The sequence below is a fragment of the Bradysia coprophila genome (assembly GCF_014529535.1).
Source record: "Bradysia coprophila strain Holo2 chromosome X unlocalized genomic scaffold, BU_Bcop_v1 contig_39, whole genome shotgun sequence".
In the NCBI taxonomy this organism is placed as follows: domain Eukaryota; kingdom Metazoa; phylum Arthropoda; class Insecta; order Diptera; family Sciaridae; genus Bradysia; species Bradysia coprophila.
This window is the reverse complement of record NW_023503329.1, coordinates 1,675,368-1,703,282: the sequence shown is the minus strand read 5'-3', so window position 1 is coordinate 1,703,282 and position 27,915 is coordinate 1,675,368. Positions and strand designations below refer to the sequence as shown.

The following is a 27,915-nucleotide window of genomic DNA, read 5'->3' as shown; positions in this document are numbered from 1 at the left end:
ATGTGGAGTCGGCAAGTATGTTAATTGATTATCCTTACTTTGAACACTTGATGACCTGCTGTTTGTTCAGTTTAGTGACACTTACATCAAAATCTGTTTATATGTTGATATGGTGATTGGGAGACAGCCAATCATTCTTTTGGACATCCACGTAGAAGTGTGGATTTTGTAAATGGTGGCAATCGGCGGTTTGAAGTAGAGGAATAGTTGATTTTTCTAACAATTTTCACATTTCTTAGTAAAACTGTAAACTTAATTCATTAATTATCCCGGTCCATTTTTCATTATTATTGATGTTAACACCGGCATAGTGTTGTGGAATAAAGTAGTAGATTTCGGAAGGTTAATTTTTTTTGTTTTCAAAAGTCTGATGGCTGCTGAAATATAGTAAGTTACATCCATGGGGATAAGAAGTTGAAAAGCAGAGTTTTGTTGTAGCCGAGCTCAATAAAGACTCGAGGAGATATCACATTAGCGAATAATAAAAAAAATGAAATTTGATTTTTTACAACTTTTTGTTGATTTTGTTTGTTGAAGAAAGAAGGATAAAAGTTTACATTTTATTTCTCTTATAATTCGCTAAAATATTACGTGTTACTCTAGTCGCTGACAATAATTGAAATCAATACGCATAAATCCATTGTTTTAAAAGTCAGATTAATTACACGTTTCTGTCCAAGCGTTTATAGTCCGATAGTTGTTCTCAACATAACGTATACTCAAAATCATATCCCCTGAACTTCGAAAATAATTTATTTTGCAACGAAAATTATCACAGAATCTCAAATATGAAGTGACAATGGAAAACTATATTTCAGCAAGACTGTTTGATAAACAAATTTTGTGTGGATTGACTTACAAACCACAACAACTCCTAAACCAGTAAGCATGTCGAATTACAATTTTATTTCCTTCAAACACTTTTTTCCTTTTCCCTAAAAAGACGTTACAACCAATTCTCTCCGTTTTTCTTTCTTGAACATTTCGATGGTATTCTATAAGAGATTTGTCAGAAACTAGAATTAATAAATTTTTGCTAATTTTATTCCCGAAAATATTCCCTGACCTGACTGGGCATCTAGTCGTAAAGATTTGTTTCAATAAAAAAGAAGCAATGTAAAAGGCACAATAAGTTGATAAAAGAGTATTCTATGGTGATACTGGAATTACTCCTGTCCAATAACAGATAATCAATAGTTCTTTCTATCAAAAACGACGAGCTGTTGCACGTTCATGGTATTCATTCACTTTCCTCATAAAAAAACGGGGTTTTCATTAATAAAGAAAAAAAAAAGTTTCAACGAAAATTACAACAGACAGAAAAATATAATGTTTTCATTGAACATAGAATTCCGCGAAACAATAAAGGATTCCGATTAAAAGTGTAGAAAAAAAAAGAAAATCTTTTAAAGACGAACGAACAACAAACAGTCGTACGATAATTGGCAAATTAAAGTCGGGTCGAGGTTCGAACAAAAAAAAAAAGCGCCGACTCGAATGCAGCTCTAATTTATTATGTTCCTCTATAATTTCACGATAATCAGAAGTGATTGGTTTTCCATTCAACACCAATGTCTGTCGGGGCATTATAGTTTGAATTAATGAAATAAATGATTATAGGTATCGATGGCTTTCTCGGTATAAAAAAAAGAAATTCGTTCTCTAGCGGCTGATTTATTTATTTTTGCTCTTTCAATTTAACTATTTACTAGTTAACAATAACATTTACACACTCACTCATTGTAAAGTTATTATACAAACGAGAATCCACCTCCGCGTTATTCAGGGTGTTAATTTGACTTAAATCACTCTATTGAAATATTGGCACGAGAAAGTACTTGTTCGGTGAAAATTCAAATTGTGCGCCAAAATTCGATATTACAGAGTAAAGGTTTTTTATGAACTTTTCTCTCGCCCTTAGAGGCATCGATGCTTAGTTAAGCCGCAATAACGACCACGAATGTGAAAGCTTATAATAAAAATTAGTTTTGGGTAAAGTCATTTAGCCACTTTCTCAGAGCTGGTTAAACTGCGCTACAGCCAAACCTATTTTCTGTTGAAAGCTAGTGGAAAAATATCATCAAAAGTAAACTAGAATCCAGTATTTAAAAAACACCATCTTAATCAACGATCACGATTTACATATTATCACCGCCGTATTGCAATTGGACCAAGTTGTCTGATGCAAAATCTTTTACTTCACCAGTTTTAATATTTTTGTTCGTCAATGTAACACAACAGAGCATGAACATAAAAATTGCATTAATTCGACCAATATTCACGAATGGAAATGGTTCAAATTAAAGGTGCTATTTACTTACAAGGACATCACATGTTGATTGTACGTTTTCATTTATTGATTTGAAATCTATCTTGTTATGAAGGTTGTGAGGCACTGATATCATTTAATCGTAGCCAACAAAAGAAATGCAAAGAAGATTCTCTAGCTTTCCCTGAGGGCTTAGTGCAAAGAATATGACTGAATGAACATGTGACTTCTCCAGGTTCTTATGAGCTATATTCAGTCAAAAGAAATTTATGAATTTTAGTTGCAACACCTTTTATTTGACTTCCTTTGATTTATGTGATGAGCAACGATTATTTATTATTAATTATGCGGTACTGCGGTACACATTAGGTCTTTCAGATGTTTTCTCAGATGAAAGTGTTCATTTCATTTATTTTCAAAAACGTAGTTCTTTAACAAATGATCTGCGTAGCTTCAGTATGTATACAATTCTCAGGAGCAACATTTGAAGAAGTTACCAAATAACAATTTTCTCAAATCTTTGAATTTTTTTTTAATTGAAAAATTAGAGAAAAAAATTGGAATATTTAGGAAAAAAGAGGAAATTTGAGAAATTATCAGAAAAATGTTTCGTAAAATTAGTCTCTGGTGATTAGTCTACCCGTCGTCGGTAACACTTATATCTCAGAACACATCTGAAAGACTTAATGTGAACTGCATACCTAATAAACGTAACAATTGACTTTCGTTGGACGCAGTTTGTTTCCGAGTCTTAAAAATCTCAAATTCGCAAATTTAAGAAATTGCAGATAGCGGATGCTTTTCTATCGCCAAGTATTAGATTGATGTAGACTCAACGATAAGTATACATCTTTCCGTTTCTCATTATTATAAAATGATGCGTCTGCGACTGATTTCATTGTGTCGCCTATCCCTCTCAGTATATTTTTGCATGTTGTCTCTTAATACAGAAATCTATGAATTTGAATCCATCTCCGATTAATTAAGAAAACTGTCTGTTCCGAGAAACGACATTTTCTACAGACATTCGTCGGGATCCACAATATGCCACATAATCAAATCTCGAAACATACAACAACAACAACAAACTGTAATACAGTGAACAATACCATTTTTCATTCTTCGTTGAACATGCAATAATAGAATGAAAATAAAATATAAAGAAAAGAAGAAGAAGAAAATAAATAATTTTACAAATATAAAAGGCAATCCAAAAGAAAATTGAGCCTGTCATAATTTCTTACAGTTGACAGCTCAATTAACCGTATACCGTTACAACAATTTTCGTGTTCAAACGTGTATTTATTTGATTATGGAACCTAATATTCCATAACCTTGATTTACCCCTTTACGAAACGAAAAAAAAAAAATCTAGAGAGAGAAAAAACCCACAAAAATAGACATTCCCTTAATGTTATACCGAAAAAAACAATTTCTTTTCTATGGAAATTGTCTGTGAGCAATCGTACCTGTTACTTCAATTCGAATCGTTTCGCTCAATCAAAACTAACACATTTCCAAGAACGTGGTTAATTGGCTATACAACGATTGCGGTCATATCGACTGAGTATGTACAATGTATGAAAGGGCGAGTCCCAAGGACAATATTATGCATTCTATTCTTTCTGTTTGCATACGCTAGTAAAATACTGAAAAACAAAAAATTGATTGCAATAATTGCACGATTGCACACCCACTATGATGGTAAAATTTTCTACTTTCTATCCAAAAATAATATTCTGATTATTTTCATTCATTTAAATCAATCACCTATACGTTTAGCATAATGCAAATAGCATCTATCCATGTGTATATAGTACTACATTTTTGGTATACATCAAATAAACGATACATAAATAATCATCAATTGAAAAACAGTACAATATTATGGAATACAAAATGCTTTCGTGCTAAAAACTTCAACCAAAATTTTGTGTAAACAGCAAGATATTATTATTGACTTTGCAATGTTAAATTGGTTTTTTGGTGAAGGTAATGGATGGAGGGAATAGGATATAAGTGAGTGAGAGAGAAAACGAAATGGAATGTGGGGGAGCGAGTGAGTGAGGAAGCGGTCTTTTTTTTGTATGTGTAGCAAAACAATTGAGTAGAACATATTAATCAATAATCATTTGCAACCACTTTTCAATATTAATGTTTGAAAATTTTCGTTTTCGTTATTTCTATTTATTTAATTTTTTTTGAACTTTTTTTTTGACTGGAAAATTAATAATTATAAACCAATTGAAATTGAAATTATTGGATTGATAAAATATCTTGTACTTCGTTTGTTTTAACAATTAAGAAAAGAAATAGAAAGGAAAACACACCTTGAGAAAACATCACAAACACATTCATGGAAAACATCATCAAACCTACGTCGATAATCTACCAAATTTAACCGAGGGTCTTCTGCACTTCTGACTTTAACTAAAAATGAACCGTCATCTGTTTTCATGGATTTATGGACTCATTTCACCCCCAGAACATAGAAAATGGTTCGCAACCCCCTTCTGCTCTAAGAGCATGTGAAGTGAAGCACTTTTCTGAGTGATGCTTCACGATTGTTATACCATGAATCATGCCGTCCTGAACTCATCAGTTATACTCTCAGTACTCATGTCAGTTGATATGATTCTACACATAGAGCAAGAGAGTTGATCATCACAGACCGCGCGCACTCTGTTCGATGAAAGCGCCACTCAAAACGTAAAATATTTGCTATCGGGTAGTAGTCAGTAAGAGCCTAAAATAACATATATCGCTGGGGTAAAAGTGCACCAGACGCCCTTTGAGGTGCTCCAGCGCCCTTTCCTGTCCTCCACGTCCCCCGCCTCTTATTTTATGTCCAAATTCTTTATAAAAAAAATTATAAACGAAGTCTTTTTGAGAGTTAGATAAAATTGAAAACCAGATTGCCTATTCATAATGAAATAGAGTGCAATACATCAAGCGTTACACAAAAGCATACATTTGTAAAAGACTGGATTGGTTCCAATTGCAAATGGAATGAGAGTGGATTCACAAGAGAAACTGCAGCGTGTCGTTGCGCACATTGAAGGAAAGAGCCACGAAGAAGCAGCTAAAGCGAAAATTCAACATGATCTATGGAACTTGCGATCGGAAGGCCACACATGAAATTACTCTAATAGTCTAATAAGAATTAAATCGATGCGTTTAGTCGTATCTCTCGAAAAAATGTCGTTCTGTTTCTCGATTCCACAAAATGAAAGATTTCAATTTTTCAAATATTTTCAAGGGCACGACACCATGTTACCAGCTTTTGCACCTTCTGAGACAATTTTACGGTACAGAAATCCAACGATGTACTCGGAAATGCTTGGAATAGTTTCGGAATTGGAGATAGAAAGAGTGCAGTCGGACAATCAACAACAGCATTTGTTACTCGATTCAAGTTGACGGCAGCCTTGACTACTCACGATCGGATAACAAATTTGTTTGCTGTTATTGGATTGAGCCCGATGGTGTACTGAGATCAGCGTTCCTAAACATAGTTCAACCGCAGCAAAAGGGAGCATTAGGTTTATGTGAAGCTGTTATGACAACACTTAACACTGGAAGACTTGATCGTCAAAAATTGGTTTCGGTTACGACGGATGGCGAGAAGGCTAATACTGGGAGGAATGGTGGACTGTGGAAATTACTTGAAATAGAATTGAATCGGAAAATACTCACTATTTGGTGTTTCTGCCACAGATCAGACTTGGCGATGGAGGATCTGTTCAAATCAGTCACAGAGCTTGGTATATGGAAATCGAATGTGCTTGCCTGCTTGACATTTTTTCGTACTTCCAAATGCCGCACAAAAGAACTTCAAGACTTCGCAAAGCTAATTGGAATCCAGAGCTTAGAATTTCCGAGTCATCACGACATTCGATTTGCTCAACATTTAAACAATGTACTGAAATCTGTGATACAGAACATGCCAGCTTGTCGGAAAGTGTGGAGCTCTATTGTCGATTCACGCGATTCTACGAAAGCACAGAATTGTGAAGCATCTGACGAGTTTACAAATGGGCTAACAAAAGGCTCATTTAGTTTTGCCGGACGTCTATTTATCATGAATAAAGTATGAATTTCCTTCGTCGAATTCCGAGTATGTAATCAATGAAAGTAGATAAGTAGGTATGGCCAGTCCATACAAGTCGGAGCACATACGGATTTGCATGGCGCCACCTCAAACGAACTCATTTCTAGTGGAAATTTGCACTAGAAATGAGTTCGTTTGAGGTGGCGCCATGCAAATCCGTATATGCTCCGGCTAGAACAAATTTGAACGTTTGGCCATACCTATCTATTTACTTTCATTGTATGTAATGACTGTGGAAAAATGCCACTTGTATGAAGTTAAGCAACTTGTATGACGTGAATAAACTGGAGAATGCAATTCGGAATGTGGATGAATGTCATATTCGAATTCCTGTTAATACATAGGAGAACTTATTCCTGCAAACTTCCCACTCGGAGTATCCTTTGCATATGAACGGTGCAAAAATGTTGCCCCAAACAAATTAGAAACGAGCTGTTGTGCTGACAAAGCATCGCCAGAGAATTTCGTTTGACAAAGATGTCAACACATCATGTTACGTACCGTGTTTGATGTGCTTTCGTTTCAAATAAGCTCTCGAATATTCATTCGTTTTATTGGGTTGCTAGGAATCTCGCGCCGCGTCATTCACAATAATTCACATTTTGACACATTTTGTATAAGGAAGATGTCACTTTGTGAATTATTGTGAATGACGCGGCGCGAGATTCCTTAACACCAACATGAAATATTCTAATCCAAACGGCGGCCCTCAAATGATATTGGTGGAGGACGATGTCGTTGTCAAATACTCGAAAACGAGTTCTTCAGGGAGATACATCTGCAACACGTGCCAAACTATTGCTAACAAAACTTACATGGACTTCCACGTCAAGTACACACATCAATTCTACTTTGGACAACTACGAAGCTTCGATGAGCACCAGTGCCGAACTGGACCCTATTACGATATTCGTAACAAAACAGCCATCGAGAAAACTGGGACGTTTCGATTCAGAACGTTCGGAATTGTGTTGCGACACGCGAATCTATCCAAGCAGTTTTGGATTGGAACGTCAGGTGCGAGAACCATTGAAGAAGCGCTTGCAAATCAGCTGAAACGCAATGAAATTGCACGCCAACGCGATCATTCTAATGAAAATAATGTAAGCTTTGGATGCACGTCCTTGATCCAAGCTGAAGATAGCTGGAGATGCTTGATGCCACTTCCCGGAGGAACAAGCAAAGCTGCGAAGTCACTAAAACGAGTGGCAGTCGATTCGAAATACACTATTGGCATTCGAACGACTACCGGATGTGTGCAAGCAAAAAATAGTGTAAAGATATTAGTGGTGTTGGGAATGGCGTAGATCAATTTTTAGGTCGTGAGTGTACTTTGTAATTTGGTGCAGCTGAACTGTGACATCAAAAATAATCTATCAACAAAATTCTCAAGTTTTTGATACCCGAGAAGGGTACGAAGACTGGAAGGGAACCGCACACTTATTTCGACCAATTTCTATGCAAAAGGAAGATGCATGAGAGAGGGTGGTGTGGTGGTGTTACCAACTATTTCTTTATTTCGACGAACTTACATACAAATGGACGGTATGTGCGGATATCATGTAAAAACTAGATCTTTTTTTTGTTCGCTCAGGAAGTCTTTTTCTATAAAATCATTTCAAGTCAATTGGTTAGCTTGTTACGCTGTATGGATTTTATGTTGAATACATAGGAATAGAAATAGAGACAGGAACGAGGAAAAAAAACAATTAAAGGATATGAGTTTGTGCGGTTCGTCGGTTGTTGATTTTGTTTTAATTCAACTGACAAAAAAATAATATTTTGCTTATGAATACAAATCGTTGTCTCGTTATGGGAATTTAATTGATCGAGTCATTTGTTTTCTATTAGGCGGGACGTTTTTTTTAATGTGACGTCACTTTATAAATTAAAAGCGAAATGCTGACGTGTGAAGCAAAGTATACAAAGTACATCATACTACAAAAGTACAAATCATTTCTAATTTGAGTCGATAATCAATCTATTCTGATAAATCAGCAAAATTCAACCTGTCAAAGTTTGTGGCCCGCTCAACAACAATATGTCACCATTTGCCTTGGTTACACAATCTCAATTTTTTTATTAGTGAAGTAATACTTCACACTGGAACATTTAGGGAAAATCATTTTGTCGCCTGCCCCATGCGAAAATTAACCATTACATAGCAGTTTGCCACTTGAGAAAATGTTGTATTACACGAAGAACATTTTTGGGTCATTTTACGTGAATTTCATTGTGATGATCAATTTTCGTATGAAACAGGCAATAAACGAGAATACATTGGATTAGGTAGTTCATTAAGTCGAAAACACTTTTGTGATACTCGCAAACTCACTCGTGTGTTTTTGAGTATCTTGTTTCGGTAACTGTTTTTCATCAATTGTTATCTATACTAGTCGAAAATACACTTACCAAGGCTTGATGCTATAGAAACCGACCTGGGAGGTTCCTTCTACCACAAAATCGTTATCGGACATAATGGATTACTTTCGCAGCATCCGATGTAATCTAATATTTGTAGATTTCCTTAAAACTCCATTTGTCCAATGTACATACGCGGACAGAAACACCAAAGTGGATATCAGTCGAATTACAATGAAATGAAAAGTCAAATTCAAATGTATTCTATGAGCCTGTGCTCTACATTCCCAATCCATCGGTATGGCGTTCTATAAGTCATTACTCCTTTTGTTGTTCAAATTAATAAAAATCCAATAAATCGACGTCCCAGCCTTGATTTGTACACACTTTGTTAAAGTGTATTCGTCCCTAAGTTATCGGACGTCTTCTATGAATGCTATGAAAAGATTGTATTGTAAATGATTATTTAGCAATTTGTCAACGAATTTATTTCGATTGGAATGCTGAAACCCCCATGTCCATACAAAAAAAAAAACATTTTGATGGTGCAGAGGTTTTCCGGTTCAAGCGAAAATACTCCCTCACTTTCTCAAGAATTCAGTGAGTTTTTCCTTTAAATTGATTCTTGATCGAATTTTGAAGATTCGTTTAAATGTCGATAAATCATGATGTACGGTTGGTTTGATTTGTAGGTATCCTAAGACATTTATTTTACAAATATATCTCGCTGTAATCAAAGTTAAACATATATTGTGATCAGCTACATCCATCGAAATGGTGTGTTAGTGCGAATTCGAGCACAATGTCATTGATTTTCACATTGATTGCCATCATTAGGACAAAGTTTTTCGATCGTACATTTCCAATCGTTCAACAACGTTGAACTGTTAGGTTCAAACGAAACAGATTCGAAACAGGGATTAACTGGCAGTCGTGCTACCATAATGTGCATTACGTTGTTTTATGCATATTTCTCGATGCGACCTGTTTAGAGAGACATTATTGTATAGAAATTCACCAGAGCTTGTAAAGTTTCAACAGAATTCGTTCGTGTACACTGTACTGCCATTTAATAACAGTACTTTGAAAGAATATGAACTGATTGAGTGCATAACGTTTTCTAAATTCTGCGGAAACGGAAACCAATCATGTCATACGAGCCTAATTTTGAGTTTTTACAGGCTGGCAGTGAGAATCCTGCTGGCAAATTAATTAATAAAAAAGCTCTCTCACACACACTCACCCTTCTGTGACTTAAACTGTTCAATCGACAATGACAATAGTAGAAAATCACCGAAAAGAAATGATGAAAAATTTGATTTTTCCTTTTTTTTGATTTATTATTTTACTTTTAGTTTTTATTTTTGTTCTCAACACTTTTCTATTCTACAGGCTATGGTGTGGAGCCAGCATTCAATCTCTCCTATGATGATGTTACTTGTATGTGGCATCACATCCCGTACGGAGGGATAAATATGATAGGTGCCGTTGAAAATATAATGCATACGACTCCATTCGGAGTAACCAGACCGCCACAGTCTCATCCAAACCAAATGTGTCTGTGCGAAACATGCGTTTTCGATAATAGAAATTCGGCAAAGCAACTCAAAACATCCACCATTTTAAATCCATCAATTGGTCTAGGAGTTGGTGAAATTAAAACACTTTTCAAACAAGGTTGGTGATCGGCCTTCTTACAATCAAAAAAAAATTATTTTCATTTGCCTAAACATTTTACAAAAAAAAACGAGCTGATTTTGATACATTTGGTAGCGTTACTTATTTTCTATATATTTGGTTTTATGATAGACATATTTTGTCATGATTTTGTTGTCAATATAGAACGACTTAACAGCATAATATAATTGAATGCCAGTTTGATGCACATATCTATGTTTGTAGGCACCACATAACTACACAAAAGTAGCTTAACTTAAAACAAACAAACTATTATAGCTAAACGATGCCTACAACACAAAAGTATTGGCCCGTCTACTTGTTGTTTCGTTTTTATTTTATTTAATATTTAAATACAAATATGGTACGCTACTCTAAATGCATTAATGACGACTGTTAAATGTCTTAAAAGCCTTCTCAATACGAACCTTTCGTTTACCCTCTGTCTACCAAAGGACCAATGTCGAATATTCGGAACATTAAATTCGATTTGTTTGAGCGAAATTTTTGTAGTTTATCGGTAAGTCTCCGAGAGCTGGCAACATTGTTCAAGCAGATTTCGTCATCCTTCAATTCAAATGGAGCTTATGCCTTTCATAAAACTATCCTGACCGTTGGTCGATTTGATTAATTGTGCCGCTCTGTTCGAAAATCCCTCCTCCAGTTCTACCACAAACAGTTTAATGGTCTTAACTATCGACTATTTTGTATTGCTCGAATTTCAAAAGTGTAATATATTGATCCACCTAGCTATCTAGTCATCTTAAAGGTACCTGTCTGGCAGCACTGAGGGGTGTTTAAATAAATTTATCTCAGTGCTGCCAGCTAGGTTCCTTTCAAATGACTATGTTTACAACGTTTTACGCCATAGCATCGCATTCCACATCCACGTTAAGTCCGTTTCTTTTTGTCCATTACGGGACTCAATGTTGCTCCATAATTTCATCGGCTAACTCCCCTTTCCCCAATGCTTGCCACTGTTTTTTCTATCTTCTTCTTCTTAGAAATCCCTTGTTCATACACACAATGTACTGATGCTTTATGGAGCATTTAGCTGAGTATAAAACACACAAAATCAGATAGCAAAATATTTTCGTTTCGGTTAACCAAAAATATAAATGAATGATTGAACTGCGGTTCCATGCCATTGAGTGTCGAACTTTTACATTACATTAAGCCTCTACCATACATATAACGTCATTCATTCCAAAACGTTGTTATGGAAGGCACTTGTTCTTAAATTTTGAACGATATCCAATTGGTTTATTTAAGTCTGAGTCCGTCTTTCGGTAAATAATAAATAAAATGAATAGCTCGTATGGGAAGGGGGGACATGATGGTTGGGCCGAGCCAAGAGCATATAAAATAAGAAAGATCCATATAAATTCATTGGGATAATACTTTATTGGGAATTGGCCGAAAGAGATCCGTAATACGGATTGTTACATTTATAGCTTAAAAACACACCAATGCGTTTGTTGTGTGCGGATGGATGCGAGAGGTTTTGTATTTCGGAGGTTCTCTCTCTCTCTCTCTCCTCTATCCTGATAACAACATAATGGCTTTTTTGTTATATCAAAATGACTTATTGTTACAAATGCTCCTTTCTGATAACGAATCTGGTTGGAATTTTATGATTTTGTTGCGTTTTAACGACTTTGTGTGTGGGAAAAAAAGTCGATGTTGAGTTTTTGCTTTTGATATACCGTCGGATTGTGTATTAAATATCCTGACCTGTGTGTGTGTCTGTCTCGTTTATATTTTTATTGTTATATACATAAAATGGAAAGAGCTTTTCACTGTTTTTTTTTCTTCTTCCTTTCTTCTTTTTTCTGTTCTTTTTCTCCTTTTTATAATGGCTTTTGTTATGCTGTGCATTACAAATTATGAAATAAATACCTGTAAATGACATTTTTATGTTTTTTTATTGTTTAAGGCACTTAAATAACCCGAGTGTTGATGGATAACCATGAATTCAACTATTTATTAATAATACTGTTGGAGAATTGGAATTATATAAACACACAGAGGGAACACCCGTATACAATAGATATACTTTAACACACAGTTGTTGTAAACTGCATATATTATAACATTGAATGGTGCTAATAGCATCCACTTAGTGGGAAAATATATATTCACTAGATGCGCATAAATATTTTCGAGTTCTTTTTCAAAAATAACAAGCCATTAGCTTTGCGTTTTTAAATGTTCGGTAAGTTGTATAAAGGCTTACAGTCGACAATGCCGGTAGGGACTGTGACAATTTTTTTTATGCTGTTGATTGCAGACATAATAAATGCTTGAAAAGTAGAAGGAATGTAATGTCTAGGTTGACAATTGGTGACATGCACGAATTTTATTTAATTGTTTTAATGGGAAATGTACCTTTAAGACCGAAGCAAACAGTTATCCGTTTTTTTTTAGAAATTAGCAAAGGTATAATAGTCTACGTCGGTCGAATAGAAGTTAAGTTACAAATTAAGAGTTATATCGATGCATCGCACCTGAACGTAGACAAAGTTTTGCTAATAAATTTTCACAAAAAATAATTTTCTGCTGGTTCTCCAAGGTGAGTGTTTGAAAATATTGAAAAATTTATGGGAAAGTTCGACGATTTTTATTACGTTCTGAAAGTTGTCCAACAATTTTGTGATAAATTTCATCAAACCGAATAATACTGACTGTCTGGAAATGTGAATTTCTACGTCCGGAATTTCGCTTAATATTCGTCAAATTTTAAATTCGATCTGTGTTCGAAAAAATTTTAAAATTTGCTGCTTCCATTTTTCATTTGTTTAAACAATACTGCATTCTATCAAACATAAGATTAAATCTTCCATTTACCGACTCGGTTTTGTGCATCCATTCCATCACCCACACAGTGCTTTTCTGCACTCCCTTCTGTGTATCAATCAATAATAAAACCTCTTGTTTACATCGGGAACGACAGTATAGTCTATTCATTATTGCTCTTAGAGTCGGGTTAGACTGTGGGCTACGCGCAGGGCGTGCTGGACAAAAAACGATACGGCAAGTGTAATGGAAACTATTGGAAATACAAACACCAAAGAGTGAATACAAACACCAAAGAGCGACAAAAAACACATTTGACAGTTTTTTAAGAGTTTTAAAGGTCATCGATGTTCACAGTCAATTAAGTGTTTCAAGTCATCTATGACATTTTGGCATTTGGCGCACATTTTGAAAACGCCTTAGCACTTTGATTGAATGAACATCAATGACTTTTAAAACGCTTAAAAAAACTAAAATTGTGTTTTCTAAGTTGACTTCGTAAGTCATTTGGTGGACATTCCCAAATAAAGTCAGTGAACCGGAAAATACTGCCACTTTCGAAACTAAGCTGGTCTTGCTTTAATCTCCATTTCCATACCACATTCCACACTCCATTTCTCCATAACGGAGAAGGATAGAAATCAGAGAAACGGAAGAAAACTCAAAATCAGTTCATTTGATTGTTGCTTTGAATTTTTTTACCGGTAATCAGTCCAGGGCTCCCGTAATTGATAATCCGACCTAGCTGGCTCTCTCTCTCTCTTTCTCTCACTCATTCACTTTTCCCATTCCACTTATAATCTTTCATACAATTTATCAACATTTAACCAAATGTTTGTAATTATTTGAAAATTGTTTGCCACTCAAACTGCATGTATACATGCAGACATGTCGATATATATGTATTGTGCAGCTGTAATATTATTATCAACAACCACAAAAACCAATCTGTCTGCTCGATGCACAGAAAAGTTATATTCAAGTTGATTGAAAATTTCAGTACTTTTCTCTTTTGGTTGGTTGGTGTGTCTGCAAATTTATCTGGTGAGTGTTGTGTACAAAACTACATGTCGGTGTATAGAAAATGTGACAGACAAACTTAGCGTTACACTGGCCACTTTATTCCTAGTTCATTTTTACTCTAGACGATAAAAATAATAGTGTGAGTGGCTGTGTATCTATTTGAATATTTTAGAGAGTATACATCTTCCTATGTGTGCAAATTGTTGATTTGTTCCACCATTAATGTGGTTACACTGATCTTAATCTGTAACATGTTGTAAGTAGAAAATCTACTCAAAGATCATCCCAAAAATCTCTCACCATTTGTTGATCCCGCTTTCTATATTGACGATCCAAATCATACCCAGCTTAGACATAGTCTAAAAAAAATCCTCTACCCTACCACTAATTTGAATGGATGTGTTTAAATCGTCGAATTAAAACCCCTGTCCACAGAATGCCTCACCCTGACACTTTCATCGAATTTCCCACGAAAGACGTGTGATTGTTCCTCTTCGAAACAACAACAATATATTAAACATTTCTGATGAGTTAGCGAACAAACTTTCATCAACTCATCGGAATATATTGAATAAAACCAAATACAAATTATCAACGAAAAAGGGAAAGCGAAAAAAAAAGAAATAATTTCCCAAAAGGTATATATCCACTCCAGACGCCACGAAATATAACAAATTTATTTATTGATGAAACATTAAAGTTCTTCATCATTTCTCGAACATCATCCGAAATATTATTAAAGGAAGAGAGGAAAAATGATCTTCTTTTAACCACAAAATAACATACTTATAATGAAGCTAATGGGCCGGTCATATATAAACATGTATAGTTGATGCCAAATTGATAAGATGAAAGACCCCAAACTAAAAGTTAGTTTTATACTTCTTCCAGTTCTTCTTCAAAAAAAAAAAATTCTTCTGCCGGACTAAGCTAATAAAGAAAAGTTCCTATCTCCGTGTATAAAGTTGCAGCACAAAGTTTATATATTTTCTTCGATGAAGTTTCGATGTCTTCGACACCAATTCGACATAATTTTTCCTCGAGTTCCGAAAAAAAAGAGGAAAACATATGGAATTACTGGAAAATATCATAAAATCAATGATGACGAATTAACGATACGGTCTTCATGTTTTGATGTGCAGTGTTGTAAGCACACAAAAAAAATAAATAAATAAAATAAAACTTTTCGCTTCGCGTCAAAGAAATTGGAAAAGCGAAAAACGAATGTATGAGAGAGAGAAGAGAGGGATATAGATGGAGATAGAAAGTTGATGCTTAATGATTTTTGTTGAAGTTCGGAAACGTTTCAATTCAATGAAAATGAATTCTCGTACATTTATTTAATATTCATCTCCGTATCAAATATAATCACATTCTTCGAGTGGAGAAATTGTGAAACAAAATTGTATATAATAAATACAACGTATCTGAATACAACCGAGTCAATAATAATAAGTTTGCAGTGAAAACTTTTCCGGTGACTCCATTAGCTTCAGAGGTTATGCAAAAGATATACTTTGACATGATTTTAGTGTACAAAATTGAAGTTTTGCGTAGATATTACATTTTGAAATATTATTAATTTTCGAAATAAGGATAGCTTTGGGGCCGACCGACGCTTTGACCCAAAGACACCAAAGTTTTGTCGTATACAATCTTCGTTGGTACTTTTTTTTTTCTTCCATATATGTATAACTTTGGGTCTATCGGAGGCTTTGCCTATTGGAATTGACCGTTGGGATTCACTAAACATTTTGGAGTCGAGCACTAAATAAGTTTTCGGTTGGAAGTTAGTTCCATCGTTAAACCCTTTTGCATCAAGCATATCAGTAGTATAATTATATCGAGGAATATGTTAATTTTCATTCTTCGGATCAAAATATTGAGTAAACAGATTGACTGAAAATCTTTTACTTCATTTGTTTTTTAACAAACATTTTCATAGTACAGCTTCGACCAGAGCTAAGCGCTTATTTATTCTTTAGTTTATCTTCAATGCCATGATCAGACTCATAATCTTGGCTACTTATGGTGAGGGGATACAATACATCAAAAGAGCCAACGTCCTCTTGAAAGGGTTAAGCAACTACATTGACATTTTGTTCTGTAGATCTGCCATTGCTTGAGGTAGATACAAATGATCTGGACGCACGTGATAGAAAACAAGCACTTGATCCTATCACGACAATCGTTGAAAAATAAATCAATTTCTATAGCGATCAGCACCATGTTGTTGTGGTGCCAATTAAAATCTTCAACATTTCAGTGTAAACAGAATTTGTGATTTGGTTTGGCGGAAGCCTTTTACCGACAAATTTATGTTTTCTTTGCTCACTTCAAAGCTCCATTTTTTTAAGGTAAAAATAACAATAATCAACATCGAATCGCTTGGATTCTGTTGGATTGTAAGCAGAACTTTTACTATTAAATCAAAACATTATTTCCATCTCAAATAGATCAATGATTTCTCTACCTTCCGATGAAATGATTCAATTATTAGTATATCTCATAAATCTTGTTTGCATGTTGCTTGTTGAATCTGGATTATATCTGCAATCTAATTATAATACAAATTCCCTTACAGCAGAAGAAGCTTTAAATTTGGTTTCGCAATGTTAGTTAGGCTTTTATTAGTTTACGTATACCTTGTACGGTTTTACATGTATAATGCATTATATATGTATATGTACGTGGCTCCCTTTCAAGGGTGTTTACCATTCGGCAATCACTAATTTATGTTGATGTAGTTTTCAATTAGCAAACAATTTCTGTTTACTTGGACTGAAATGGGTATCATATTCGTACAGGGGAGAGAGATAGTCTTTTGTCGATGCAATGGATGTCGTTTTCATTTTTACTTGATGTTTTAGTAGCATCCAGAGTGAAAGAAAATATTATTCCTGCGCTCTGGTGAACAGTCACTTTGACTTAAAATTAACTTGTGTTTGGTTCGAATGTTCTGAGTCTCGATTCTTGTCGACTGAGAGTTTAGTCAAATAAAAAAATTTTAGAGAAAATTTCATTGGAAAAAGTTCTGTTATAAAAGGATATGCAGCACTTACACTGTCTCAGATAAAGTTTTAAATCTTTCAAAACTGACGAAGTTGAAAATTCCTTCGTTTCCGACGAGGTTTAATTTTGCTTCCTTTGACCATTTGATGGTCTCTCAAAAACGTTATAAGCCGACTGCGCATGCTTTACATTCACATCGGGACATTCCATTTCTTAATTTGAAGACAATTTGGTTCTCACAATATCAATGCAGATTTTCAGACGCGATGTAAAACAATTTCGATTAAAGATTGCTAAATCTCATACCCCGAAAATTTCTTATCCACTTCTTATGCGCTCAATTCAACGAAAATCCCCGTTTTGTCTTATGTAAGCGTTCAACAAGAAATACGCGTTCACTCCATTCAGTCGACTTAAAAAGCGAACGATACGATATAGTAAACAATATGAAACGCTCTATCAATTGCCTTCAAAATGTTAACACCAAATTGATCGGAATTCAATTTTTTTTTCTCTTCCTTTTCGGGTGTTAAAGTTCCAATGTTGGTTTGAAAAGAAGTTTATTATCTTCGAAATCTATCTTGCGATGCGATTTTCGTTACACTCACACCAGAATATGAAGAGAGAGGCAAAAAAAGGCACACGAACCGGTTAACGTCGGAAATGAAATCTCACTTTGAACTATGATGTTTGTGCCGAAAATACATGGGCTTCACCGGGCTTCATTGAATGTACAACTTAAAAAACTTCTTATCGTATAGTGCATCGCATTTACAGTAGTTAGCTTCGAGCAGAGGTTGGCCTCTGAGCTTACTTGATAGAATGTAAATATTTATATATGTGTGTATATGGATATGCATTGTTTGTGTGTGTGTGTGTGTGTGTGTGTGTGACGGGATGGCATGAGGTGTGGGATCATTTTGTACAACCCAATAGACTCACGTCTCACCGGTTCCATCTGAAGACAAGACTAAAATGCAAGATACATGTGAACGTGATCGGAAAGTTATTTTTATTTTTCCTTCTTTTGTTTCGATAAATCGTTCAAGTGCAAGATTTGAAGCCATAGCTATATAAGGAGATAGTGGGAAGAGAAATGAAAAGAAAAGAAAATAATATAAAAATCAAAATAAAGAAACGAAAATCTACACTTCGTTTCTTTTCTATTTTCGTTTTTTTTTTTATTTATTTTCATTTTGTGCTTGCAACAAAATGATGTATATTCCGTCCATACATAAAATGGTGAGTTCAAGACTTTCCTTTCGAATATGGCTGGCGTGTGTGTGTATGGGTGTAGTGTATAGTTTCTGTATGCTGTGAAACACAGAGTGTGGAAGTGTATTCAGAGTATATAACTTGTAAAAATAAAAGATTATTTTAGAAATTCATGTTTTGAAAGTATAATAAGAAAATACAATTTGCTCTTATTTTTATTGAATAATATATTTAATTTTGTGATGGTAAAGACCTTAAAGGATTGGTGATAAAAGGGTCCAATTATATTATCATGGCGAAAACTTTTTTGATATCTCGTTTTTTTCTCCTATCCGATGTTATAATAAAAGGCATAGAGTATAGATCGGTCATCAATTTTGGCTTCCTTCTCTATATTATATTTATGTCTGTTTATATCGTACACACGCACACAAAAATTGACTATGTTGACTATACACAAAAATAAAGAAAAGTGAAAGAGCTTTTTTTGCAAAATGAGCACGGCGTCGCATAATGTAATTTATAAAATTGAGGACGGGTGGGGGAAGTGGAAGAAAAGGACACACAAAAATATGCTGAATAGGATTTTGTAAAGATTATGAATTACCGAAGTTAAACACAAAACTTGAACAAAATATTTTGTTATCTATGCCAGCTTTATAAAACGAAAAGTTTTTATCTATTCGATCGTGTTGATGGTTCCTATTCATTGATGTAATTGATTCGCTTACTGAAGGGATGAGAGGCATTTTTTAAAGGGAAATATCAGACAAAATTCTTTCATTTTTTGTTGTTGTCAAGGATTGCTCTTTATTAAGACGAAATTGTTTACAGTGCCGTAAGAATATCACTAATCAGTTTTTAGAATATGATGGCACATTATTCATTCAGTGCTGTCTCAATTATCGAATTATTTTGGTTTTTCGAGTTTCTTCTACTCGGTGTACATCTTCCTAATAAGATTGAAATCGTAGCTACTTGCTATCACGTGGAATGAATTGGATTTCAACTGTCGATTCTTGGAATTCTCTACGAGTACTGAAATCTGTGATGTTTTCTTGATTTTATTTCCGTAAAACTGGCGATCCATTCACCACTACTAACAGCTTCGATAGGAGGGGGACTCGAACGAGAGACGGCGCTTTTGTTAACATAGTCGACTTTGATGAATAGCATTCCAGCATTCAGCATCAAAATATCAAATCAACCAATTCTATCAATCAAAAAAAAAAATAAAGAAATCCAAACATTGAAACACTATTTCCAAATTAATCTCACCATTTTACAAGAAATCTAGTAAAAAAACCTTTAAAGAAAAATGCTTGAACCATTTTTCAAACCAAACAAAAAGAGAAACTTAAAACTTGTGTTTAGTTAACTAATGATATAACATTACACTTAAGCTCGCACATCACACATAACCCTATAGAACATCCATAGTTGAATCTCCTATATAGATGTTGAACTAAGCTCGTACCTGCTTTTTCCTTTTCAAACAACATCACCGTATTATATGGAAAAACCCTAAAATAAACACTTTGCTTGAATCAATAATGTAACCTACTAAAATGTGAACATTATATGTGAAGGGAAAACTAGAGAGACTGGGTTCGGTTGTGAGTTTTTTTTTCATTCTTTCCTTACTAACCATGCCATAAATTTCAATATTTCTCAGCTCAGCTGGTTGCTTTTAGTTTTGGTGTGCAATTGCAGCATTATACCCATGATTTTTGAGTCATGTTATGTTAGTTAAGTAGTGAAACTCTCTGTGTGTAAAATGTTATACATTTGGGTAGCCAAGTCAGCCAGCCAGTCAAGCCATTTATATTTTAAACACATATGGATATACATTATATGTGTGTGGTACTGCGAACATACCATTTAAGATATGAGAGTTTCAGCTTTTTCCTCCACTTCTCTATATATCTCTGGATATGGGGAAAAAGAAGTTGAATAAGCGAAATGGATGGATGTTAGCGTAGTTAGGTACGTCGGGTAACATACAATCTCAAACCGAATAGTATAGGGAAAAAAAGAAAGAAACTGCATGTGAGCACATTCAGGCATCCATTTTATGCTTAAGTAAAACCATTTTTCACATGTTGTTTATTTTACGTAAGCAATGAAGCTTTCATTTCAGAGAAAATCTCAACGAACATATCCAAACACAAAGTCGTTAACCCCCGTGCACACGGATACGGAGAAAAATCTCGGATTAAATGCTTAATCTTCGAATAGATTGATTTCGTTCCGAGCATTTTATTGCAATTCAATTCAGTCGAACGGACTTTGAAAGTGAAATTTTAGAGAATTTCGGTCAATCACGGAATGGACCATAGCGAATGGTTTTTTGGTATTTTGTACGCAAAAACAAATGAAGTAAAAGATTTTGTATTGAACCAAGAAGTAAAAGATTTAATAATATAATAATAGAGCATGAATGGTAGCTACAAAATAGAAATCTGTAACAAACGTCTTATGATTCACAAAATGGTTGCTTTTTGCCTTTGAAGGCAGGCCTAGTTTCGGTTAGATTACAAACTTTGACTTCTTTTAAATTTAGAAAGTGTATGATAGACTAACGTGCGTGATGAACTTTGGTTCATTGAAGTAATAGTAGTCTATGTTACAGTAACTTGTGTGACTACTTCACTCGTCTTCAGCTCTTTCTGTAACGCTCACATTTGTCAAAACAACAAATTTACAAGCAAGGATGTAATATACTATTATCGCATACGCGAGGTGTTCAGATGTCAAAATACCTTAACAAGAAGAATTATTCAAAAATTACACTTCAGGTCTATGTTGTTGTCTCGTTTTCGCTTATTTAATAATAGTACATTACTATTATAAGGCTGTATATAAGAGATGTGTACGTATACGAGAGCTTGCGCGAGTATTAGTACGAGTCTAGTTTATACAGCCTTATATCAGTGAGGTATTTTATCGCAGTAGGCAACCAACTCTATGTCTAGTACAATAATTTTGCTTGCAAAACCTTTTGCACTCTAGGGTAAATTTGTTTACTTTTATGTACGTTGTCTATATAGCGCACAATACACACATCGTATGCGATAAAATAGAGTACACACTTGTCACTATCAGTCTCGGCAAGCCTCGACTTCTTCGTGACAAGTGTGTAATATTATATTATCACATACGCGCGATGTTCGGCTGTCAAAATTACTTAACTAGAAGTTTAATTCAAAAATTACACTTCAGGTCTATGTTGTTGTCTCGTTTTCGCTCATGTGATAAAATAGAGTACACACTTGTCACTATCAATCTCGGCAAGCCTCGACTTCTTCGTGACAAGTGTGTAATATATATTATGTTACAGTAACAGTTACAGTTGTATGTGCAGTAAATGGTAAAATGGTTCAAGACGAAACTATTATTGTTATTTTTCTCTGATCACTTGTTAATCAAAAGTCAATCTCATAATTTTCCTGTGTGCAGTAGCTATACGAGACTATATTTACTAATATACCACAAGCAAACAAAAAAAATGTATACGCCACAAAGCTCAAAATACAAGAAAAACACAAAATCCATTTAAAAAGAAGAAAAAGAAATTTTTTTATATATCGTAAATTTGAAACTCTAATTTAACGTAATGCACAGGTTTTTTTTTGTGTGGAAAATTCGATTTTGCTTTGGGTGTTCAAATTTCAAATTGATTTTTTTTTTCGCTTTCCCCGTTGACTTTCTTTCATGTTTAGGTACTTTTTCTTACCACCTCAAATTATATAAACGTGGCGGAAGCGTATTTAAAAGCACCTTCAAAACCGACATAATAAAAAAAAAAATTGAACACCCAGAAAACCTATAGCAGAAAACCCTCATACCCATCGCACGTAAAAACATAAATAATGTCACACAGCATTTATATAATCAGACGCAGAGAGAGAGTAATGTTTTGATTTGCTTCAATGGGAACTAATCGCCTTCAAAAAGAGGGGATAAATGGAAAGAAAAGCTTTCAATCTAGTTTCCATCTGTATGGTACATTACCAGCGACTTATAAAGATATTAATGTCTCATTACATGTATAGAAGTTTTGGTATTTTACGAAATGAGGGTGGCTGTGGTAATAAGGATTATGTTGATATTTTTTTCTCTCTGTAGAACATTATCCTGAAAGGTATTATTTGATCTGTGTGTCGTGTGTGAAGAGAGTTTCGGGAAGGGATGTTTGTTTTGGTTTTTGGGGTTTTCTTCTTCTTCTTCGGTTTTTTTTTTTGTTAAATTGATAAATTTCTTCCCATCGGTGCGTTATTCGGTTACGTTTTAGAAAACAATTTGTTTCCATTTCGGTTCGTTTAGTTTAGAGAAAGTTTGTTTTACTAATTTCAAACTTTACATTCGGTAATAGTTTAAGGGAAAAAAATAGTTTTTCTACATTTTGAAAAGGCAAACAAATAATTTATGTACATTGTTCGCTATACAGAATATCTCTTATTCGTTTCTGTCATAACAAACTCACGCCTGAAATGTCACAAAATCACATGAAACGTTACATCAGCTGTCAGGTTTTTATTTCCTCGGATTTTTTTGTCGATTCGTTTGAAATTGAGTCATTTTTTTCGGTAGACACATTGAATTAAAAAAGAGATTAACTCGGCAGAAAAAATGACATGAGTTCTCGAATATCAAACGTTTTTTTGAACAGAAATAAATTTCGTCATAGCTAAAGAAGTATAGTTTCAAGTTCGCCAGTTTAATGGTTCTGATAACAGTATCCCTTTCAATGCAAATTTCATTCGATTATTAACTGAGATGAGAGAGTTTGGAGTTTACACTAAGCATTGAAAAGGTTCGGTTTTTATTTCGAAAAATTTTTCTACGATTTTTGATGTTGAGTTCTAGAATGGCTCAAAGGGTGGATTTTCCAAAATTCGTAACCGCTACAAATTGCACGCGAAAAAGACCTAAAATTTTCTTTTGTTCTTCTGTCAGTTTGACAGTTTAACAAAAGAAAAAGTTAAATTAGGTCTCTTTGGTCTCGCTGTGTATCTAGCGTAAGACATACCCTCTTATTGAGAGTCTTTCGTTGAAAAATCGTAGAATAAATGAACAAATTCATAAATGAGACAGTACGAGACATGAAGCTTTATCCTCTCAAATCTCTGTTATCAACCATTTTTTATACCATTACCGCATAAGCTGTACAGCTGTACAATTCCAGTGTCCTTGTGTAACGTATATCCGACTTACGTAAGCAACTTCGATGGTTGAGAACATTCACATTCGCAATTAAATTGGCCTTTGTATTACCATAAAGTTCACGAAACATTGCGATCCTATTCATTGACATTGTTTCTTTGATTCGGACATGAACATTTTATTGCTACAGCCACACCATTTACAATTATAATGTTGTCTCTACTAATATTCTATAATTCCCGATAAAGTGAACCAACGTAACATCTATTTTAAAATTCAACAGTTAAATTATGCTAATATTCAGGTTTGTGTTATTTATGATTCCCCTACGCATAATATACGTCGGTGAAACGATATTATTCCCTAAACATAAATACAGCAATCATGCTACATTTATATGTGCGGACTCCATATTGTGTGTTCGGTTAACAACACCCAGTAACATTTTTGTTGATAAATGTGTATGAAATTGTTTAGAATTTATCTAATTCGTATGTTGCTTGAATTGCAATATTATATATGGACTTGTAGGAGATAGTTGTGTATTATGCGTGTGTATACGACGCAGTGATATTCTTTTGCGTGTTGCATCCATATACTTGTTTTTAAGACTACTTAAAATTAAAAACTTACTGGAATATTCATGTGGTATCAGCCATGAGGGAAATTACGATTATCACTTGTAAATATAATTTGACGTACAGTGAGAGGCAGTGAAATTTCAACATGAATTTGCTACAGCTGTTTTTCAGCTGATCCACCAATACAATCAAAACTGTTTATACGTGTTTATATGGTGTTACCACTACCACGTGCGTATAAACATAAAGAGTTGTGATTGTATCTGTCGATCAGCTGAAAAACAGCTGGAGCAAATGTATGCTGAAATTTCACTGCCTCTGACTGTAAACTCACGGAATTTTGAAAACCGACACATTTACTGCTTCTGTGTTTTACTTGAGTTTTTAATTTCTTCTTATAAAAATACTGGCAGACAGTCGGATACCTCTCACAGTTTCCATTCAAATGTTGCGCCCGCTCTCCCATGCACACGTTTGTGTCTAACTTCCATCCATCTATCTGAATGACCACCAAAGGAAGTTACAACTGCTTGTTAAGAGATAATCTCTATTAGTCCTGTCTTTATATAGCAGAACGTGTGTTAAAAAAACGAAGTAAAAGATTTTTCAGTGCCGATGCTTCTTTTCCATAAGAGCCAAAACAATTTATCTCACGAATTTACAAAAAAAAACCGTATTTTTAGTCCACCAGAACAGAACATTTAAATCTTTCTATCAAAATTGACATTTGGTCCTTGACATCAAAAAGCTTAAGACAAACAGTGTATCAAACGTTTCACACTTTGAACAAAAGAAGTAAAAGATTTCATGATTAGTTCTGAAAGGTTAATTCATTTCTTAAAAGAAAACTATACCGCACACCAATTGGAATTTTAATTGAAAACCGGCAAAAACAAAATCAAACATTTTACTACTTCCATTACACAACTTAAGGTGCAATAAACCCTTTAAAAAGAAAAATTTTCTGTGTTTTCTATTTTTATTATTTTTTTTTTTCGTTTGGCTAAGTAAAAAAATTACTTTTTTCTTTTCAAAATCTTCTATTACGCTGTTCTATGAAACACCTTTATCAATAAATTTTTCTTTTCATTTGCTTTATACCGTTCAGATACATTTAAAGGCTCGCTTTTTGTACTCTTCGGTTATTACATTTTAAATCCTTTCAAGCATTAAAAAAAGGAAAGAGAAAAAAAAACTTTTATTTCATAAATTTTTCGATGTGTTTTTCCGCTTTTCTTATGACTCTTTATGGTTCTCCGATTTCACTTCTTTTCAATAAACTGTGTTTATATGAAAGAAGAAAGTATGTAATAGTACATTGTATACTGCTTGTGCACTGGTGTTCTATATATTTATACGTGTGTGTATACACATACAATATATGTATGTACGGACGGTACATTCAATTATATTACAACAGAGTGGTGCCATTTTTATCCAAAAACTACATTTTTATAAATTCTCTAATCTATAATATATAAATGGGTAAAGTCCATAATAAATAAGGAAGGAAAAAGGAAAACGAACGAACGAAAAACTATGGAAGAAACATATTTCTTTATGTGACTTATATAACACTCGACCATACCGGATAGATCTTGCATGGCATACGTACGTACGTACGTACATATATATATATATATATATTGAATATATCATAATATACGTAACCATATACATGAAATCATAGAACCTTCGGACACGGGTCCATATGTGAACGGGCAAGGATATCTGTATTATTACCGTTCGTATGAAAAGCGGAAAAGTAAAAGGGTATCGAGTATGCACTATTTTTATGACTTGTCCGAATGGTCATATGGTTGAATGCTGATCCTTTTTACAGCAAAACTATATACATATACATATATATGGATATGGATATGTATACAAATACGTACGTTTTAAGTTTACGTACATATATGTATACGTCATATTTCGTTCTATGGTTTCTATATGTAATAAACAGACACATATGGGTTTCTACCAACGCAACGTATAGGCAATATCCGTATTACGATTTTATGTTAAATTGTGTATCCGGTTTCGTCTTTTATTATTATTTTTTTTTTCCTTCCAGCATTTTAATATGAAGCTGTTTTTATTTAAACGCTGTGTCTCGATTCAAGATATTCCAGAAAAGGTTATTCATCAGAACCGATACGTTTAAAACTCTTTTATTTTATGCATAGCAACAGATCTACACGACTCCGCGATACTTAAGTCGCAGTAACGGTTGATACTGAAAGATTCGGTTTTGTGAAATTCATTATCCTGTGAGATGTATCCCTTTATAATTCACTTTTATAGGAACTGCACGGCAAACAGTACAGTATTCAAGCATTTTATCATTCACAATCACTATTGTTGCTAAATGACGTAATTCACGTTACTAAAATGCGTAATTTCGTATCTACGTTTAGAGAAGTACAGTGTTCGTAGACACGTTATACATAGGCTTCGAATACAAAAATTAACGATTTAAATGCAAATAGCACGTTAACAACCAACAAATAGCTAATATACCACAAATACTAATTTTCCACTGCCAATTCAAATGTGGCTTGAAAGTCGACTCTATACAAAGCGTTCCCTTGAGAGAATCCGGAAAAATTCTCCGAAGAAATTTTCTGAATATTTTACAATTTGCACAGATATTACGGCATAATCATCAAGTCTTGTTACCTCTGCCGCGCCTAACCATATTTTTGGTGTTTGTGAACGAATCTTGTACCTCATTGGTTTTTAAATAAATTGCGATTTACCAGTGCCAATTGCGCAATTTTTTTTCGTTATTATCACTGACGGATGACTAGCCATTCGGTTATTATCTGAGTATGAGTAATGAATCCAACTGGTAAAAATTTGTATGAAATTTACCGGTAAGTGTTTCAATCAAATATGACAAATAAATTTGAAATGACCTAATAATTCGTCGCAATAATCACTTTTATTGTGGCACTTACTTCAGCCACAAAATATGCGATGGCAAAACGGGATTATGTTAAGCGTATTCAATATAAGGTTTCCGGTCTGTTGGCTCCATCCTTTTTACAATAGTCTGAATTTTGTTTTATACTTTCCGGGGTCATTTCTTCTTCTTCTTCTTTTTCAGCCTGTTTCTATCCACTGCTGGATGTAGGCCTCTCCAACTTCTTTCCATTTCGTACGATCCATTGCCATTTGCTGCCAGTTTGTACCTGCAATATTCTTAATTCCGTTTGTCCATCTCTCTGGTAGCTCGTCTTTTATATGGTCGCCAGTTCATGATCTTTTTGGTCCAACGTTCGTCTGTCCTTCTTGCAATATGTCCCGCCCAGCTCCATTTCAGAGATGCTATTCTTTCCATGACATCAACGACCCTGGTTTGTTGTCGAATCCATTGATTCGTCATTCTGTCTCTGAGTGTTATTCCAAGCATACTCCGTTCCATGGCTCTTTGTGTCACTCTCAATTTATCTTCGGATGCTTTCGTTAAAGTTAACGTTTCCGCTCCATAAGTGAGCACTGGAAGGACACAAGTGTCGAAAACTTTGCGTTTCAGACTATTTTTCATTTTGCTTTTGAAAATTAGTCTGAGTTTTCCGAACGCTGCCCATGCAAGACCAATCCTACGTCTTATTTCTGCAGTCTGGTTGTCCAGACCTAACTTCAGTTTATGTCCTAGATATACATAGCTGTCGACTCGTTCAATGACAGTGTCACCA

General features: G+C 34.3%; 1 protein-coding gene across 9 annotated transcripts in view; it reads left to right on the top strand.

The window, feature by feature from the left end:
* The window catches only part of LOC119069735 (nucleolysin TIAR), a 524,443-nt gene that overhangs the window by 294,179 nt on the left and 202,349 nt on the right, over positions 1–27,915 (top strand). For 5 of the 9 annotated variants that reach the window (XR_005086389.1, XM_037173866.1, XM_037173868.1 and 2 more), the window contains exon 2: positions 10,134–10,418. The exons of the other annotated variants lie outside the window; for them this stretch is intronic. Coding sequence is in view for 4 of the 5 variants with exons in the window: in XM_037173866.1 (XP_037029761.1) it covers positions 10,134–10,418 (285 nt within the window). In the remaining variant the exon portion in view is untranslated. The remainder of the gene's footprint in view (positions 1–10,133; positions 10,419–27,915) is intronic. 9 annotated transcript variants of the gene reach the window in all.